At 52.1% G+C, this 18,885-nt stretch overlaps 7 protein-coding genes across 7 annotated transcripts; 4 read left to right on the forward strand and 3 right to left on the reverse strand.

Annotated features, from left to right (window-relative positions):
- Window positions 1-548: 548 nt before the first annotated feature.
- On the reverse strand, window positions 549-2,723 carry VTN31DRAFT_254 (uncharacterized protein; the record flags this gene model as incomplete). Its single annotated transcript, XM_069402719.1, has 1 exon — window positions 549-2,723. One exon carries the CDS (start codon window positions 2,721-2,723, stop codon window positions 549-551), a length of 2,175 nt encoding a protein of 724 aa, XP_069263110.1.
- Window positions 2,724-3,192: 469 nt separating this feature from the next.
- On the forward strand, window positions 3,193-4,247 carry VTN31DRAFT_255 (uncharacterized protein; the record flags this gene model as incomplete). The annotated part of the gene is made up of 2 exons (XM_069402730.1): window positions 3,193-3,659; window positions 3,740-4,247. The coding sequence occupies 2 exons, from the start codon at window positions 3,193-3,195 to the stop codon at window positions 4,245-4,247; spliced, it is 975 nt and encodes a 324-aa protein (XP_069263111.1).
- A 113-nt stretch (window positions 4,248-4,360) lies between these two features.
- Window positions 4,361-4,849, reverse strand: VTN31DRAFT_256 (uncharacterized protein; the record flags this gene model as incomplete). Its single annotated transcript, XM_069402741.1, has 3 exons — window positions 4,361-4,379; window positions 4,438-4,669; window positions 4,735-4,849. 3 exons carry the CDS (start codon window positions 4,847-4,849, stop codon window positions 4,361-4,363), a joined length of 366 nt encoding a protein of 121 aa, XP_069263112.1.
- A 408-nt stretch (window positions 4,850-5,257) lies between these two features.
- Window positions 5,258-10,807, forward strand: VTN31DRAFT_257 (uncharacterized protein; the record flags this gene model as incomplete). Its single annotated transcript, XM_069402752.1, has 5 exons — window positions 5,258-5,426; window positions 5,488-5,683; window positions 5,738-5,871; window positions 5,953-7,957; window positions 8,011-10,807. 5 exons carry the CDS (start codon window positions 5,258-5,260, stop codon window positions 10,805-10,807), a joined length of 5,301 nt encoding a protein of 1,766 aa, XP_069263113.1.
- A 1,787-nt stretch (window positions 10,808-12,594) lies between these two features.
- VTN31DRAFT_258 (uncharacterized protein) lies at window positions 12,595-14,882 on the forward strand (the record flags this gene model as incomplete). Its single annotated transcript, XM_069402763.1, has 5 exons — window positions 12,595-13,408; window positions 13,463-13,803; window positions 13,872-14,022; window positions 14,078-14,812; window positions 14,866-14,882. 5 exons carry the CDS (start codon window positions 12,595-12,597, stop codon window positions 14,880-14,882), a joined length of 2,058 nt encoding a protein of 685 aa, XP_069263114.1.
- Window positions 14,883-15,217: 335 nt separating this feature from the next.
- Window positions 15,218-16,457, reverse strand: VTN31DRAFT_259 (uncharacterized protein; the record flags this gene model as incomplete). Its single annotated transcript, XM_069402774.1, has 4 exons — window positions 15,218-15,730; window positions 15,930-16,125; window positions 16,307-16,386; window positions 16,446-16,457. 4 exons carry the CDS (start codon window positions 16,455-16,457, stop codon window positions 15,218-15,220), a joined length of 801 nt encoding a protein of 266 aa, XP_069263115.1.
- Window positions 16,458-16,954: 497 nt separating this feature from the next.
- Window positions 16,955-18,706, forward strand: VTN31DRAFT_260 (uncharacterized protein; the record flags this gene model as incomplete). Its single annotated transcript, XM_069402786.1, has 8 exons — window positions 16,955-17,131; window positions 17,197-17,324; window positions 17,384-17,528; window positions 17,577-17,619; window positions 17,674-17,787; window positions 17,836-17,877; window positions 17,933-18,164; window positions 18,223-18,706. 8 exons carry the CDS (start codon window positions 16,955-16,957, stop codon window positions 18,704-18,706), a joined length of 1,365 nt encoding a protein of 454 aa, XP_069263116.1.
- Between the last annotated feature and the right edge of the window lie 179 nt (window positions 18,707-18,885).

An 18,885-nucleotide genomic window follows, 5' to 3' on the forward strand; every position in this document is an offset into this window, starting at 1 on the left:
GTCGGGGGGGGGCCGTCCAGCCTCGAGCATCGAGAATTCGCCCTAGTCATCGCCAGCGTGCTGAGAAAGTAGAGCTTCCGAGGAGGGGCAGATTCTCAGCCCTTCGGGACTCGGGAGTATCGGGACGTAGTTGGACATAAGCCTACTAATCTTTACAGAGAACCATGAGTGATTGAGAGTAATACTGTACGGAGTAGTGGAAAACGGGAAGTTTTTTTCTCTTCGGGAAGAGTTTTCAAGGCCCAAACCCCTCACAGTCTCACACCCTTGCAGTGAGTGGCAAACCCACTGGGCCCTCCACAACACACCGCTTTCCAGATACACACTTCGTACGGAGTACACTAAACTTAATAAGGTAACGCAAATTTTGCGAGTAGTGTAGTTCCCTAAGTAGGTTAAGTTAGTTAGGTTTAGGGCAGTCAACTTGAACAGCCCCGCCAACATCACTATAACCAACATACTTACTCGTACATAGTTGTCATCTAGAGAGGCCCTGTGAGTCCAAAGACGGATGCGCCGGCTTCCTACTTACGCGCGGTTCTTCACCGTTATCCTGCATTCGGGCAGTGCCGTTTCAGCCATTCATCCTTCCCCGGACGGGATCGCCTCTTCAGAGATCGGAACCGTTCCGCCTTGGACCGGGGATCGATCCGGCAAAGGTGAAAGTCAATGATGAGAACTCGGCCCAACTCCTCATTCCAGAGCATGTTGTCCAACCTCAAGTCGTAATGCACCACTCCGCACAAACGAAGCTGGTTCTTCGACCGCGAAATCTCCTGACTCAGCTGCGAGTTTGCATCGACAGAGTTGATTTTCTCGCCTCCCCAACCCATCAGCAGCATATGCTGGATTCGGCCGGCGCCGTGGAGGAAGTAGGTTTGGTCCATATCAATGGCCCCAAGGAACACCGGAACCGCCGACCCCTGCACTTTCCGGAGGACCCTGTAGATCTCTGCCTCCCGAGAGACCTCCTCCCAGAGCCCAGACGTGGTGCCCTTTCCAACGATGGTATACCCGTACGTGGCGCATGTGATCTTGAACGGCGCTCCGTAGGATCCGCAACCGCTCATGGGCGTGCAGTAGTGATCCAGATCATGATCAAGTTGCCGTTTCAACATTTGGACGAGTTGGGTTGCATCGATGCGGTGCTGGTCGCCGCCAGCCCCTTGCTGATGGATGCCAACATTGGGGCACGCGTCATCCAGACGACCACCTTGTTGCAATCCGAGGAGGCATCGTTGCGTGCAAAAGCGGTTTGCATGCTGGTGGCCCTGACCGCGTTGTTCGGGGCGCGTGGAACGCGTCGATGATGCCCGCTGGGTTGGTGACGACGACACTTGGCTGAATCCGCGCTCCCGGCCCTGCGCTGCCTGGACATCGTCGGAGTCGTCGGGACTGTCGGCGTGGGGTGGCGGAGGAGGGGACTCCTCCGGAAGCCTGCAGCGGTTCGTCATGGACCGGGTAGTGACGCGATGGCCCTCCGCGACGCGCTCCGATGGAGGCAATGATGGCAGATGTTCAGACTCCGAGCTCTGATGGTCCGAACCGGAAGGCGTTTGTGGCGGGTCTGCATTGGAGATCTTCGCCAACATGCTATCAAGGTGTTCCCCCCAAGTCCGAAGACGTTTCTTTGCCTCATTCCGCCACATCTGATCTCGGACTGTGGATCGACAGCACATCAGGCAAAAACAGAGGACTCGCGCGATCGACGTCTTCTCGATCTCAATCTCGTCACTTTTTTGGTGAACGTCCACATTTGGCTCGCAGATGAAGTAGTACAGCTTCCAGAATTCGTTTTTTGGCACGTGAAGGAACACATAGGCGAAGCCACTCGAGATGTAGGAGAACTCCACGCCCTCCTCAATCATGACGTTGTATGCCTCGGCCAGGATCGCCCCGGTCCTAGTTTCTGCGGTGCTCTTCGTCTTTCCATCCTTATCGGCCGGAATCGTATCTTTCGTGACAACCTTTTCCACAAAATTCATATCCCGGAGCCCGGCACGGAGACACTGAACGTCGAGCTTATGTGGCGGCTTGAGCACGGAGGTTGTCAGCGGGCATTCATCATTGCCATCCGTTCGATGGAAGCAATACCAATCTGGCCACGTGCCTGCCTCCTCTTCCTTCTCCAGGGCTCCACCGCAGTTTCTTTGAAATCTAACGTTGTTAGGCAGTCGGAATGGCACCCTGGCGTCGTCGAACTTAGACAATTCTCGAATAATGTCGGTGACCGGTTTTACCACCGCCATATACTCGTACATATCAAGTTCAGCCTCGCTGCGTAACGGCTCGGCAACAACGTCTTTGGAAAGCCAAGTGAGAAGAGAGACGGAATGGAACAGCCGAGGCGCGGCCTTGTCTGCCAGCTTGAGAAAACGGCACACGTCATCGAAGATTATGGCCATTTCCTTTGGGAAGTCTGACCAATGGCAAAGTTCTTCCGGACAAAGTTTCTCGCGGCGTGCCGCAATGGGCCCCCATGTGGATTCAGCGCGCGTGCCAACCAGTAACTGCCGCGACCACAGTGCATGGGAATATTGTAACAGCTCTTCAAACGTTGTGGGCCGAATTTCTTCTTCCGCTCTTTTTTGCGCCTCCTCCCTTCTTTTTCGCGCCTCCGCTATCTCCTTTAGTTGTTTGTCTTTCTCGGCTATTTGTTTTTTCAGATATTCCAGTCTTCGTTGAGTGTCCTCATGATTGGGTAAACGACGGTTTTCGGTCATAGCAAGTCGGGCAAATCGGGCTTGGTGGACGTGTCTTCGTCGTAAGGCTGGGTGTAGGTTGTGCGATCGAGTTGGTGGTTGAGTGAAACTGTTCAGATGAACAAGCCAAGACCCAAAGGCGCTGAATCCGATGTGAGAATAGCTGTTTCTCGAAGACTGAGGTTTGATGAGAATTACAGCGCGTCCTGCTGATGATGGAAAAAGAGCGATGTACTTCGTACAGTACTAACTAGTAAAAAAAGTAGTTACGAGTATAGTTACAGTACGGAGTACGGTAACAACTGCGTAATCGACAAGTTATTTTAGCCCCACCAAATCAGAATTAGAAAATCAGGACTTAATAGTTATCAGATCAATCGATAAGATCATAGGACAAACTCTTTGGAAAGTGGGAATTTTCTCAATACTAGCGAAAAACCGTCGCCAAATATTCCTGAACAGACTTTGAGCTCCCATCTATCTACACACAATGGCGACTCTAGAAACAATCGCCGCCCTTCGCCAAACCCTCACCTCAGAATCGGAGCCCCTCGCACGACGATACCGGGCCTTGTTCTCACTCAAGCATGTCGCCTCGCTGCACCCGCCGACGGACGCCACCGAGCCCGCGATCGACGCCATCGCCGCCGCACTATTCACCTCGTCCTCCGAATTGCTGAAGCACGAGCTGGCGTACTGCCTGGGGCAGTCGCGGCAGAAGGCCGCGGTCCCGTACCTGCGGCGCGTGCTTGAGGATCGGAGTGAACATGCCATGTGTCGACATGAGGCCGCTGAGGCGCTTGGCGCGCTCGGGTTTAAGGAGAGTCTGGATATCTTAAAGGAGAAGAGAGATGATCCGACGGAGCCGGTGGAGGTGCGGGAGACGTGCGATATTGCTGTGGATCGGATAGAGTGGGAGACGTCTGGGGGGAGTAGCAAGGAAGATTTGAAGAAGAGGTCGGTAACCGAAAATGATTTCGTTCTTACGAAAAGTTGTAGTTGGGACGGAAAGCTAATGGTGATATATATATATAAAGTGATTTCGCTTCTATCGACCCAGCACCCCCGCTTCCAAAATCCGCAACCCCGTCCATCCATGACCTAGAATCCACACTCCTCGATACGAGTCTACCCCTCTTCCAACGATATCGTGCTATGTTCACGCTGCGAGATCTTGCCTCTCCGCCGGATCTTCCAACGGCCGTACCCGCAATCCAGGCGCTGGCCAAGGGGTTTAATGACCCATCTGCCCTGTTCAGGCATGAGATCGCCTTCGTCTTCGGCCAACTCGCTCATCCGGCCGCAGTTCCGAGCCTCACGGCGACGCTGAGCAATCTGGATGAACACAGTATGGTGCGGCACGAGGCGGCCGAAGCGCTCGGCAGCCTGGGAGACGTGGAAGGCGTCGAGGAAACTCTGCGTCGGTTCTTGAATGACCCCGAGAAGGTCGTGAGGGATAGTATCGAAGTGGCGCTTGACATGGCGGAGTACGAGAAGAGGGGTGAAAAGGAGTATGCCTTGATCCCCGAAACAGCAGCTGCATAAACGCGGCGCTTTCATAGACAAGATAATCGCTGCATGTTGTTGGTATAAAAAGGGGGAAAAAAAAATAATTTTTCGTGGGGGAAATTAACCCAATGCACAGAAATATTCGGCTTTCAGTTGTTGACCGTTTCCCTTAAAAAAGTGAAGATTAGACCAAATGCCTCGAAGAATCCCAGTCCCGCAAACGTACCTATATCCACAGACGCATCGGTAAAAGACGGTACTTCCCTCGTCTGCACTTCGCAGCTGCACCGTCGTGTAGAACATCTCCGTGCGGCCACATTTCGCGCACGTCCGCTGGTCTACCGCCTCGGTGTTTTTGTCTTCGGCGCTCAGATTCTGCACTGCGGATCGCTTCGCTCGCAGAGATGACGGAAAAGCATGTGGCTTGGACTCGGACACGATGGTCTGTGGAGGGATATCTAGAAGACATTGTCAGCGTTTGAGCAATGCTTTGTCTCTGTCTTCCTGTCAGACGGAAACTCACCTCGATTGCGCGCGCCGCAGACTTCGCAGATCAAAATCGCGTTCTCTGATCCCGTCGATTCCTGCAGCAGATTACCGCAGTCGGTGCAAAAAATGAGAGATCCGATTGCAGCCATGGTAACACTTGATTCCTAGAAAACTGCACGGTAGAACAGATTTTAACCGCAAGAGTTGAGCTCGTTGAAACTTGGAGGTGAACGTGCAGAAAAATTTACAAACCGTATGAAAGTTACACGCCTTGTAAACAATCAACCAATGAAGTTTCAGCACTGCGGTGCGCGTGGCCTAGACCGGGTAATATGCTGGCGCCGCCTTAAACCGCGGTGGAGGCAGATCGGATTGATCGATGAATCCAAGATGCTTGAGATACACTTCAAGCACAAAAATCTGATGAGCTTACCTTAATCGAAGCCCAACTAAGAGCCCGTCAGGACCGGCCCAGTGATGGCGGACACTCCCAGCTTATCTTCTTTTCGAATAGCATCCCTCCACCTCGGCGATTGAGCTCTGGAAGTGCGTCTGCCATGGATCAAAGACGACCAACCGAGCAGGTCATCAACGCTTCTGGCCAGCCTCAGCAACCTGCCAATGTCATGCCCAATGGTGCTCCTCCACCGCAGCCCTATCGGCCGCTGCAAGTCGCCGAAGCTCTACAATACTCACCCATGACGAGTGCTCCGATCTTTGGCTTAGGTTTGTCCACCCGCCGACTCACCGAGCTGGTCGTTGACACATCCCACCTCCCGCTCTGCAGAGGCCCTCCCTCGCCCGGAAATTGGTTCGCCGTCGTCGCTTTCCATTGCCTTGCCGTATTCCCGGTCTGTCGCACGGAAGTTACTGGAAGGACTGGACCATGAGGCTCGCCGTGGGCTTGGCCAATCGGCCCGACTGAGAGCTGTCCATAAGGAGTTGGTCCAGGAACATTTAGATGGAGCTCAGCTGTCAGAATTGTCAGTCTGGATTCTTGCCCAGTTACATGTCGGGTCATACTGACCGTCGTGAAGCAAGTTTAAACTCCCTACCGGCCTCAAGCGCTTCGAGCCGGCGTCTGGTCCAGCCCGCGACAAGCCCCGACTGGCTGACGCACTGACTCCATTTGCGAAGTTGATGCTGGAAGAGGCCAAGGTCCAGTTTCGATGTGAGCAGCCCCGTTAATACTTGTGATTCTGTCACGTGCCGTGAAGTTGGAGAGATCGAGAGAGCTGAGACTGTTTGCCAGATCCGGAACCCACGGCCCTGGGTAGCTCTTTCCCTTCCGTCTCGAGCTCCTCATCAAAGACTTCCTCTGTCTCTCGAGAGCCTCATGAGAAGCTCTTCCAGCATACGGATGTAGCGCCGTCGCGGCCTCCATCCGAATATATCGTCGTAGGTGACCAGGGTGCCGCAAAGAGGCGAAAATTGGACTCAGATGGGACGGGTTTCCTGCTGGATCCTCGACTCAAGGCCCAGAAGGAAGAGGCAGACGCCGCGTTGCTGAAATTGCAGGATCTTCTGCACGAAATCTTCGAGGCCGAAGATCGCATCGAGCCGGGGTTAGCCTCGGGCGCTGTACCCCAGGAATCGCTTGCCATGTTCAGGGCCGCTCATGCTTTAGAGGTCCAGGGCCCAATTTTGAACTCGGAGACTCATAGCCGCCTGCAAAAGGCCATCCAGAAAGTAGTCGGTTTCGATCGGCTACAGGACATTCCTTCCGAGTACCTCACCCGGATCCAGAGGCTGTGTGAGGGCCCGTTGCTGTCGGCACAAACCCTAGACCTCGGTTTGGAGGACGCTTCCAACGAGGTCCAAGTCCAGACCTGGCTGCAGAAACTAGAGGACGTGCACACCACCTTTTTAGCAATCGGCACTCTTTTCCACACCGTCTCGGGCCGCTGGAGCGAAATCGACCTCTGTCCCGAAGACTTGGTTCAGGCCATCCCCAACGTGCTCAACCGGGTCTTTGATCACTGCATTATTCCAGCAGTGGAAGCCCGGCCGACTGATAAAGATCCCAATTTCTTTCATCTTGTTAGCAGGGAAAAGAAGCTCTTTGGAAATCTCACACATGAGGCAAGGAAGTTGTTGGGGCTGCTCGCCACCTTTCTTTCCCACATAGAGGTCTCCGAAGAGATCATCACGGCAACCGAATTCATGGCTACCAAATTGATATTCGTGGAAAACGCCCACAACGACAGGGAATCCGCGATTGGCTTTCAAAAGTACGAAGCAGTTCGACGTGGAGCCATGGATGTTATTGCCAAAATCTTCTCAAAATACCAGTCGCAGCGTTCATTCATTCTTGACGAGATCCTGGTCTCCTTGGAGAAGCTGCCGTCCACACGCCAAAATGCCAGACAGTTCAAGCTATCTGACGGTAAGAGCATTCAGCTCCTGACAGCGTTGGTCATGCAGCTTGTGCAAACGACGGCGCTGGATACTCCGACATCCGGGAAATCAAAAACCAAGCCCCGAGTTCCCGTTCCTCGCGAGGAGGACGATGATGAGCTTGCTCTCATAGGCGGCGAAAATATTATGAGTGACACGGAGGATGACATACTTGCTTCACGGCCTTCTTTAGAAAGGCTTGCCAGACACGTTGACAGGCTCTATGATAACGCCGTGCGTAATGCACAGTACATCGTCAAATTTATTGTCCAGCGGGCAATGACCTCCACGAAGACCGGCGACCAGCCATTCCGAAACATTCTCGACCTGTTCACGGAGGACTTGCTTAGTGTCCTGGGCTCAACTGATTGGCCTGCTGCCGAGCTTCTCTTGCGCATCATGGCTTCGCACATGGTAGGAATTGCGGAACTCGACAAGAGCCCTGCCAATGCTAAGAATATGGCTCTCGAGTTGCTGGGTTGGATGGGTTCGGGCATTTCCGACCTCACTGCTACCGCGCAACATCTGGCCTCTGGTATGGACGATACAGATGCCCAGCTCACTGATCTCCTTCGTCAGGTCTTCGATGATCATATCCGTCATGCACTAAACCTGGAGGCCTTGATAGCCCCGGATGGCCCCTATCGCATCGCATTGGAATACCTCCAGGACCGGTATCCTGACAATTGGCAGCTCACCAACGCACGTGGTTACTATATTGTCCAATGGGCCAAAACAGTCGTAACAGCATACAATAATAGTCCTGGTGCGAACGGCGAAACCAGCTATGAAGGACTGAACGAATTGCTGGCGACGTTGCCCCATCTGATATTGGATCCAAAATGGCTCGAAACAAATAGGTATGACCCGAATAGTCCGCTGCTTCGATGTTCGGTACTAAAAATCTCAACAGTCGTTTCAAAAACATCACCACAGTGCATGGCAAGCTTGCCTACATCCTAACTGTTCTGAATATGGGGTTCTGCAAGGCATTCGACACAATCTTCAAGGTTTTGTTAAACTCGATCACGAGTGACCAAGCAAAACTGCGAAGCCGTAGTCTGAAAAGCGTGATCGCTATGCTCGAGAAGGATCCCAGCCTTCTCGATAGAGACGCCACTATCATACGTGTTATTCTGAACTGTGTGACAGATGCGTCCCCTATGGTTCGCGACTCCGCTTTATCCTTGATTTCCAAGTGCATTGCCCTGAAGCCTGCCTATGAGGAGGACGGTTGCCGAGCCATTTTGGTTTGTGCCGCGGATCCCACTGTCGGAGTCAGGAAGCGATGCATTACACTGCTCAGGGACATTTACTCGAGGACGTCAAGAAGGGACCTGAAGCTTGCCATTCTGGATAGTTTGCTGCAACGCACAGGGGACTATGACCAGAATGTCTCCGCCCAGGCTCGCCAAACTTTTGAGGAAATTCTGCTGACTCCGTTCCACATCTCTGTCGACACACAGCATAGTGACCCCAAGGCCACAGTCGCTCTTTCAGAACAGGTCGCACTGATTGTCAATCTGGTGCAGAGGAGCGAAACTGCGGTCGATGGCCTGACGGGTTTCCTCAGGCAAGTCATTCCAGACGTCAAGCAGCCTACTCCAAACTTCAAGGTGTGCAAGGCCATGGTGGCGATCATGTTTGAGCGAATTGTCGATGATTCGAGCCCTACCGAGAAGCTTGATCGACAAGCGTTGCTTCAGACGATCACGGTCTTTGCCAAGGGGAATGCCAAACTCTTCAGCCCGGAGCAACTTGAAGCGCTGCATCCGTATATTGGCAATCTGGTCACTGCGGATGATCTGCTCCTTTTCCGGTTTGTAGTCATCATTTACCGCTGCGTTCTCCCGCACGTATCTTCCGCATACAACACGCTGCTCAAATCGGTGCAAAACGATCTCTTCAAAAGCGTGGCGAAATTGGCCCGTGCAGAGCTTAATGAAGTCATGGCATGTCTGTGGACGATCAATGGAGTTCTTCAGAACACGGATAGACTGGTGAAGCTCACTATATCAGTGCTGAAGGGCATCAATCAAGCTAAAGGCATTGATTTGTCCGACAGCAGCAAGACAGACGCTCTCGGGCGGTCCAGGAGCTACATTCGCATTGCTGGCTGCGTTGGTCGTCACTGTGACCTCGAGAAGTTTGAGTCGCATTTCAAGGCTGCATTTCCGAGTTGGAAGGGGGGCTCCGTGGCTGGCTTGCTGGTTGACACTATATTGCCCTTTGCGCAAGGGAATCAACCCCTAGAATTGAGGTCTATGGCTCTCGAAAGCATCGGCTCTATTTGCCAGTCATGGCCTGCACAGTTCAGCCGGGAAGGTCCCAGACAATTGATCTCCGCAGTGTTCAAAGAAGACAATGCCAGCCTGCACAATATCATTCTGCGGTCATTCTCCGAGTTCTTTGCCATCCATGAGGGGAAGCTTGAGAGACTGGTTCAGCCAGCGGCGGACTCGACGGATGCAGAACTCACGACAAGATTCGGAGGATCGATGAAAGCGAGTGATCATGATGGTGCCGCAGCGCTGATAGCACAGCATTTCTTACAAGACATCCTGCGTGTTGCTCGATCGAGACAGGACGCATATACCCTTACTGCGATTGAGCTTATTGCAAGCATCAATCGACAAGGACTTGTCCATCCAAAGGAATGTGCGGGAGTCTTGGTCTCTCTTGAGACTTCGACGGTTCCCGCCATTGCTAGAATTGCTTATGACACGCACAAGATGCTCCATCTGCAGTATGAGTCGATGTTTGAGCGCGAGTACATGCGGGCCATCTCTGAAGCGTTTGTCTATCAACGAGACGTTGTTGGAGACTCCAGCGGGGCAACGGCGCGCCCTTACACAGCAAAACTTGCACCACTCTTTGACATTGTAAAACTCAGCAACAGCAAGTATCAGAAGAAGTTCCTATCGAATTTGTGCGCCAAGGTCAACTTTGAGCTGAAGGATCTCGATGTCAGCGGCAACCCGCCCGAACACATGCTCCTTGCTCGCTTTGTCTCGCACAACCTCGCCTTCTTTGAATACGCACAGATCGCCGAACTGCTTCCAACTATCGCTTGCATGGAGCGGATTGTTTCCAGCACTGGATCGATGGTTGCCCATGCAATCGAGAGAGAAGTCTTCTGTTCCAAGCTCCCTCTCGATGCCGCCAACGACTCCGGCCAGGTCCCTCCACCGATGGCCGGGAACACAGACATTTCCCATGCTGTTGACCCGAGGCTGCTTCGACAACTGGCAACGGCGGCCGCGATCCTCTCCATGCTGTGGGAAGCACGATCCCATTTGCGCCGGCAGTATGGAATCAATGCCCAGTACCAGGGCAAGTTGAGCGCCAAGGACCTTAACAGGCCTGCCACCAAGGTGCAAGGTATCACCGGCGATCGTTTCTGGGAAGCAATTTCAAGGAACATGACCTGCCTGGACAGTGATGCGAGTATGCGCGAGAAATGCCGCGAGTTCACCAACTTGCTCTCAATTGACGAAGAGTTCAAAATCCCAGAGGAAGATGACCTTGTGCTGGATGCACCTGACGATGTCCCTGAAGATGATGCCACAAGCGCCGATGGCAGCAAGCCTCTTAAGCGGAAGCAGTCGCAGACTGGGAGCCAGAACGCGAAGCGCCCCAGGGGCAGGAATCTACTCAGCGGGGGCAGGCGACGATCCAGTTCGGAACCGGACGAGCTCTCATTGAATTGATGTTTGATTGCCATTTGAGGGAATTCTGGTGTGTACTTTTATATCAATTGCATATTCGGTCGGGTCTGGGAACGTTTTTCAGGAGAACGGGGGCCGGCGGTTTGTTGGTACCTGAAAGCCTTTGTTTTTGCTAGATATTATATTTATAAATTTCAAGAGCATTGTCAGGCTGTCCTGTATCTCTTACTTTTTTTTTTTTTTTTTTTTTTTTTGCTCCGGCCAGTCATTTCCCAGGTATCCTGCCTCCCACGTCCTCCCGATCCAATTCCGAACGTCATTAGCAGGTACCTACCTCAGTTGTCAAGACTTGCCTGGCGGTCAGAACCCTTTCTTTGGTGTGCCCATGCCCTGTGCGATGATTTTCAATTTCAACCAATCTCGCCGGTGGTTCGAGGCGGATATGGTCATTGCAATGTCTCCCAGATTCTTATATTTAGCGTCGACTGAAACCTGCTTCGACTATTAACTCGTAGACTTATGCGAGTCGTGGTTGACGAAGTCCATAGGCAGTTTGGACCAGTACGAGCATCCCAGGATGCCTCATGAGTCTGCACTCAAAAGCGATACATCGTCCCTCATTCTTTACACTTGATCTGGAAACTGATAGTGGATACTAGATACTTTGGCCAAATCATCGTTGGAGTGCTTGTTCTGGGGGGATAAAATGAGATGTACAGTATTTTCCCATGCTGACACCGACCTGATCAGTGGAGTGAGTGATCGGTGGACAGGCGAAAATCTTAACATTGATTCCACTGTGGTCGACATCCTCCATCTACGTCTACTCTCTAAAGCACGCTGGATGCTCGATGGTCCTGCTTCTGCTAGGCATCTCCGGGTTTCAGAAATTGTCCAGATGAAACAGGGCTGAGAGGATGAACAATACTAGTCAGTGACGTTCCACGTCCAGTACCTGTGAAATGACTTGGAGGAAAAGTGCCCCCGTTTCAACCATCCTTGGTCAAAACCACTGCCAGCGGGATACACACCACCAATCTATCGCCAGGGAATTGCAGGTTTACAGCCTTCTTCATGTTGTGCGAACCTATACCTATCAATCCAGTTGGGAGATCAAATCTGTGACCATTTCCACCTTTGACTGTCCCTAGAGAGCCTTCGTCGCGTACCTAATGGTTAAGTAATAGTATCCCCTCTTGGCGCTCGATTCGCACCAAATGGCCTTGTGCACGAATGTCTCGTCCAGGTTTGGGCGTTGATTTTTAAGAGAGCCGAACGCGTTGCGGGATGGCCGTTCTGAAAATCCCTGAATTCAGTTGCCATCAGGAGTTCTTGCCAGAATCACCCGCTGACTAGGGAACCTCTCTCGCAGTACGGAAAGATCCCACTAATCATGGGAAATTCCGTGTCAATTGACACCTATGATCCACTATGCAGCGATGTCCGTCGTTGAGAATTAGGCCTACCTACAGGTTGGCTTCAGAGGAAGAAAGCAAAGGGCCATAACCGGATAGGTTATACTTCGGGTCACGTGAGCAATGCAGCACCTGCGTGATGGAGGACGGGATCGGGAATTCGCGGATGTGAATATCTGCGACGACCAGGTACTATGTACAACTCATTCACGCTGGGACAACAATGGTCTCCAATTGCTCTGCAATCAGCTCTTTGGGAGTCGTTGGGTAACTTTGATTGTATTCCTCCATTGGTTTTCTCGGCTCCCTTGGACGCATCCAGTCTGTCTGCTCCTATTCCAATGGCCAGTACCTGATCTGTTGACCCAAACTTCAATCTACTCATCGTAGTTGACGCATCGTTCACTGCTCCCAATGCTGGCCCATCTTGCAACGCGCCGGCTGTTTGGCGCAGGAATCTCGACCTATGCGACATCATCGACACGCACATCCAATGGCCTCTGGTCAAGTCCATCTGTGACTCCGGCCAGTCCGCGATGCCTCTTCCATAGTCCCTGTCGTCGACCGCTGCTTATCCGACCACGGTCTTCTCTCCTTTCCGTCCGTCATAGCGTTCGCTTCAAGTCTGAAGTAACAGCCAAGGTCCAGCGTCAACCAATTCTGCGAAAAATATATAATACATTCGCATATATTGGCTTTTTCATCATCAGCGGTGGTGTGGTCATCCTTGGTCTCTTCATCTACGATGCGACAACATACAGGGAGGAGCCGAGCATTCAAGATTGTACTGTGTCGGAGCTGGCGCTATCTCCGCGACGCGGAGGACCGAAGAACCTGCCAATCGCAGAACATCTGCTAGATGACAACGATTCTGAGGCCAAGAAGGCACAGCAGGACAAGCCCAGGCTGGTCATTCTCGGGACCGGTTGGGGGAGCACTGCGTTGCTCAAAACCCTCAATCCCGGGGACTACCATGTCACCGTCGTTTCGCCAGTCGGTTATTTCCTGTTCACGCCGATGCTGCCTTCGGCCACAGTTGGCACGCTCAGCCTAAGGACGTTGGTGGAACCAGCTCGTCGGATCGTGCAACGAGTCAATGGCCATTTCCTGAAGGGACAAGCTGAAGATGTGGATTTTGAAAACCGGCTGGTGGAAGTGTCCCAGGAGGATGCGAATGGCAACCGGCGACATTTCTATCTTCCATATGATAAACTGGTGATTGCTGTTGGTACGTTCCGACCCAATGCTCGCAAGATTGATTCGCTAACGAGATTGATTGAAGGTTCCCTAACGAATGCACATGGTGTGGAGGGCTTGGAGCACTGCCACTTTCTGAAGACCATCGATGACGCGAGGATGATCAAGAACAAGATCACTCAGAACATGGAGCTAGCCTGTCTCCCGACCACCTCTGACGAGGAGCGACGGCGTCTGTTGTCGTTCGTTATTTGCGGTGGGGGGCCAACCGGCGTCGAATTCGCTGCGGAATTGTACGATCTCTTGAACGAGGATCTGATCCAGAAGTTCCCAAGGATCCTTCGAAATGAGATCTCTGTTCATGTGATTCAAAGTCGTAGCCACATCCTCAATACGTACGATGAGGCGCTGTCATTATACGCTGAGGTACGTTTGGGAACTGGGAAACCTCGGGGCAGGGAACCGCGAGTCGCTGACATGATGATGTACTACAGAATCGGTTCGCGCGCGATTCTGTTGATGTCCTGACGAATTCGCGTGTCAAGAAAGTTCTTCCAGATAAGATCATCTTTACTCAGAAGGAGGATGGGAAACTCGTCACAAAAGAGATTCCCATGGGCTTCTGCTTGTGGTCGACGGGAGTTTGTGAGTGAGACAAGGATCAAGAACGACAGGCTGCTATCTAACCACGATTCTGTAGCACAAACCCCGTTTGCGCGAAAACTCGCGCAGAAGCTAGAAGCACAACGAAATAAACGCGCCCTCGAAACCGACAGTCATCTTCGACTGATCGGGGCACCTCGCGGGGAGGTGTACGCGATTGGCGACTGCGCCACCGTGCAGAACAACATTGCCCAACACCTAGTCACGTTCCTGCGGACCATCGCCTGGGAGAAGGGCAAGGATCCGGAAAAAGTGCAGCTCACATTCCGAGAATGGCGCGATGTCGCCGAGCGTGTCAAGAAGCGTTTCCCGCAGGCCTCCAACCACCTCCGTCGCCTTGACCGTCTGTTCGAGCAGTACGACAAGGACCGCTCCGGCACGCTCGACTTTGCCGAGCTGCACGAACTCCTCGTCCAGATCGACTCCAAGCTCACCTCACTGCCGGCGACCGCGCAGCGCGCCAACCAGCAAGGCGAATATCTGGGCCGCAAGTTCAACAAGATCGCCCGGGTGGCCCGCACGGATCCGATCCCCGCCGCCGCCACCCCCGCCGACCTCGACGACTCCGTCTTCCCGGCGTTCAAGTACCGTCATCTCGGCAGCCTGGCGTACGTCGGCAACGCGGCGGTTTTCGATCTCAATGGATTGAGCTTCGGCGGTGGGCTGCTCGCCGTTTACCTCTGGCGGAGCATCTATTTCTCGGAGAGTGTCAGTCTGCGGACTCGCATCTTGCTGGCCATGGATTGGACGAAACGGGCTTTTTTTGGACGCGGTAAGTCTCGGTTTTCAGGGTGCGACTGGACAGTTTGGACTAACTTCTGATAGATGTGATGAGTTTTTAGAGAATCTTTCTACAGTACTATCTAACGGGTCGGGATATTTCATTGTTTTGGACAGACTTCATGATTCCTTCGCTTGCCTTTTCCTTGTTTTTTTTTTAGTCTACGCATGATCACTCCGCGAAAGTTTACACGGACCCGAACTGTGTAAATAATTGATTCTGTCCAATGCTTTGGATTCGGGTTCCAAACTAGCACTACGACTGAGCAACGTACCTGAATTCATGCCCGAAAACCATCATACTCGATCCCTAACCCCGTGTCAAACGCCATCCCAACTCCATTCTTATCATACATTATGTCTCGTAAAACGTCATACTTGGAAGGTTATGTCAAATCTACGTGACCATGGGTTCTGGCTCTCCATTGTTGGCCATCTCCGCATCTCCCGACGCGTCCCCGGGTCTATGTTCTGGATGGTTCGCATCATCCTTCTCCGAACGCAGACCTAGATCGAGATGCTCTGGAATATCTCGTTTGGCGTCCCGCGCCTTCTGCTCGGCCCACGCACGGAGCTTGACAAGATTGCGGAGTCGCGCCTCTTTACGAGCGCCGTGACTCTCTAAGATAGCCTCGTTGACTTGGGCGGCGATGTCCTTCCGCCGATCAGGGTCCAGTAAAGTCGCCAGCGACGGAGCAAGGTTCTCAGACGGGAAGATCAACAGTGCCATTGTACGCTCCAAATCCTCCAGGAACTGCGGATCAGTGGGTGCTCGCGCTGCGAGATGTGATGTCGCGAATTCAAGTGCTGGAGAAATGTCGCCATTTGGCGTGGATGTGCACTTTCGGATCAACTCAATCAGTTGCAACCGAAGGAGCGAAAAATGCAGAGATGGATTTTCATCCAATATCTAACAATGCACAGTTAGTATATGTCGGTCAAGACAGTAGCCGAGCCTGCGACATGAACAATAATACATGAAGCTGATCATACTGAGGACTGAAGATGTTTGTTTTTCATCAACACCCAGTAAGGCATATGAGTGGTGCATGAAACAGGTTCTAATCATGCAGCAAAAGGGTTTGAGACGAATACAAAGAACGACATACCTGAGGATTGAGCTCATTGATCTGCTCGATGGCAGATTGAATGTCACCCGAGTGAATCGCTCGGCGAATAGCAATGCGCTCACGCATAGATGCGCTATCCACGCTAGGCTGAATATTGGCCTCAGCAGCAAATTTCTCAGCTGCTTGAGGGTAGCCATTGGTGACGAGGTAGTCCATGACTAATTGATTGATGTCACTTGTGTCATCCAGTCAGTACTGTGGTCCAGAAAACAACCGGGCAAATAACGATTGACCGAGATTAATGAATCAGATATACAAGTAATAGAATTTTCCTCAAATAAATTTCGGAGAGATTCCCAACTTGAATGGACACATCATCAAACAAAAGCACGGGGGGCAGCCAGAGGAAAACTTACTTTTTGGACGGCTTGATCTCATCCACCTTCTTCTCGAATGGATGGCATTGTGACTTGGAGGTCGACTGATTGGAAACAGCCTGGATTGCAGTCAGACCGGTGGGCTGACGGCATACGCAGTGTAGATCTCAGTACGCACGGAATTGGACATGGCCGAAGTCCTGTCACGTCCAAGCCTGAGACTTTCGATAGAGAAGAAAAAGCTATCTGTCTAGCTGCAGGGCAGTAGGGACAGTAGCCATGGGGATATGACCCAAGGAGTGCTCAAAGAAGTGGGTGTTAGGGTAGAGTTGTATAGGCTGACGTTGTGAGAGATTCGAGCAGGCTCTGCGGTCAAGCGAGTTAGCCGAACCTGATCACGTGACCAAATTTTCTCGGCCCGACCCATCTTGAGCCACATGCCAAAGTTTGACATGTTTGCATCAGATCTCCCATTTTGGAACCCTATCTCGAAACCGCTTACCTGCGGGATCCACAGACAGCCGATAAAAAAAAAGAGCTTGGTCGAGTCCGACATTGATTCTCTTTAGACTTTGGAACATGGGCTGAAAATCTTCCGTGGGTTGCCCGACGTCCGTGTCGAAGGAGCATTACAGCTGTTGTCTGTGATTTGAGAGCTCCTTGACGCGCACGCCGACTCCCAACGCCATGGAATCCGCGCCGCCTATCTATTCGTCTGCCACCAACCTCAAGAAGGGTTACTCTCCACCATGGGAGGACCTCAGTATTATTGGTATCGCCGGCAGCTCCGGGTCCGGCAAGACGTCGGTGGCCATGGAGATCGTTAAGTCACTGAACCTGCCTTGGGTGGTGATTCTCGTGATGGTAGTACATTTCCAAACCCATCCGTGCTGATAAGACCGCGGGCCTAATCCAGCATCGGTTTGCAGGATTCCTACTATAAAACATTGACCCCAGAGCAGCAGGCAGCGGCGCATCGGAATGAATTCGACTTCGACAGCCCCGAAGCTCTGGACTTTGATGTACTTGTCCAAACTCTGCGAGATCTGAAGGCAGGGTAAGCCATTGTAGCTGTCCATCGCATCCTTTTTGCGGACATCTAATAGCGTTCCACAGAAAGAGGGCAAACATTCCGATCTATTCGTTCAAGGAGCACCAGCGGCAGAAGGAGACCACTCCACTGTATTCTCCTCACGTGCTGATTCTCGAAGGAATCCTGGCTCTGCATGACCCACGGATAGTCGAAATGCTGGACGTCAAGGTATTTACTAGCATGTCGACATCGTAAATGGTAGCTGATGCCGGGTAGATTTTTGTCGAAGCGGACATGGATGTCTGCCTCGGTCGACGAAGTAAGTCTGGCACGAACTGTCTGTGCTGGACCTGGCTAATGAAGTCATTAAAAGTTCTGCGTGATGTGCGCGAACGGGGTAGAGACATTGAAGGAATCATTAAACAATGGTTCACCTTCGTCAAGCCTTCCTATAAGAAATACGTGGAGCCGCAGAGAAATATTTCTGGTGCGTGACTCCGCAAACATCGATCGATCTGGACTAATCGTCCCATAGACATTATAATTCCTCGTGGAATCGAGAACAAGACTGCCATAGGTAATCCGGGTCCTCGCTCTCCAGTAGCGACAGCGCAAGTTAACCGTTCACAAAGGCATGGTTGTCAAACACATCCGGCATAGACTCCAAGAAAAGTCGGAGAAGCATGCAGCCGATCTTGCGAATCTGCGAGCTCTCGCTAGTGAAGAGCAATTGTCCGACAATGTCATTGTTATGGAGCCGACGCCACAATTCGTAGGCATGAACACGATCCTTCAAGACCCTGAAACTGAACAGGTGGATTTCGTTTTCTACTTTGATCGGCTGGCATGTTTACTTATTGAGCGGTATGCTCCCCGAATTTTGGATTTTGAGCCTGAGGCAGAGGTCTGACTCAGAGCCCAGCGCCCTCGACTACACAGATTATGTACCAGCCGTGGTCCGAACTCCTCAGGATCACGACTACCACGGCCTGCACCCGTCCGGAACTGTCTCCGCCGTCGCAATTCTAAGAGGCGGATCTTGTCTGGAAACGGCATTAAAACGAACCATTCCAGACTGCGTCACCGGCCGAATTCTGATTCAAACGAACAAACATCATTCAGAGCCGGAACTACACTTCCAGAAATTGCCACCGGGAATCGAGACCCATTCCAAGGTCCTGCTCCTAGATTCACAAATGTCCAGCGGAGGGGCAGCGCTGATGGCGGTTCGCGTGCTACTCGATCACGGTGTTGACGAGAACAAGATCATCTTCGTGACCTGCGCAGCCGGTAAGGTTGGGCTCAAACGTCTGACTGCGGTCTATCCGGAGGTCAAAGTTGTTGTCGGGCGCATTGAAGATGACGATGAGCCTCGATGGCTGGAGACAAGGTATTTCGGCTGTTAATCGTCGTTCTCCATAGCATTGACTCGGAACTGCATTTACTGGAGTGTAATGGGGAGTGTCATTCTTGATATAGGTAAACTCCTGTTATGCATTTGAGCGGTGTATATAGCGATACTGTTCATACTACAAGACTTCTTTCCCAATTACATATGAGTGATTGGATACCAGATTCCTTCATT

This window comes from Thermomyces dupontii, assembly GCF_041956625.1.
Source record: "Thermomyces dupontii strain NRRL 2155 unplaced genomic scaffold VTN31scaffold_1, whole genome shotgun sequence".
NCBI lineage: Eukaryota > Fungi > Ascomycota > Eurotiomycetes > Eurotiales > Trichocomaceae > Thermomyces > Thermomyces dupontii.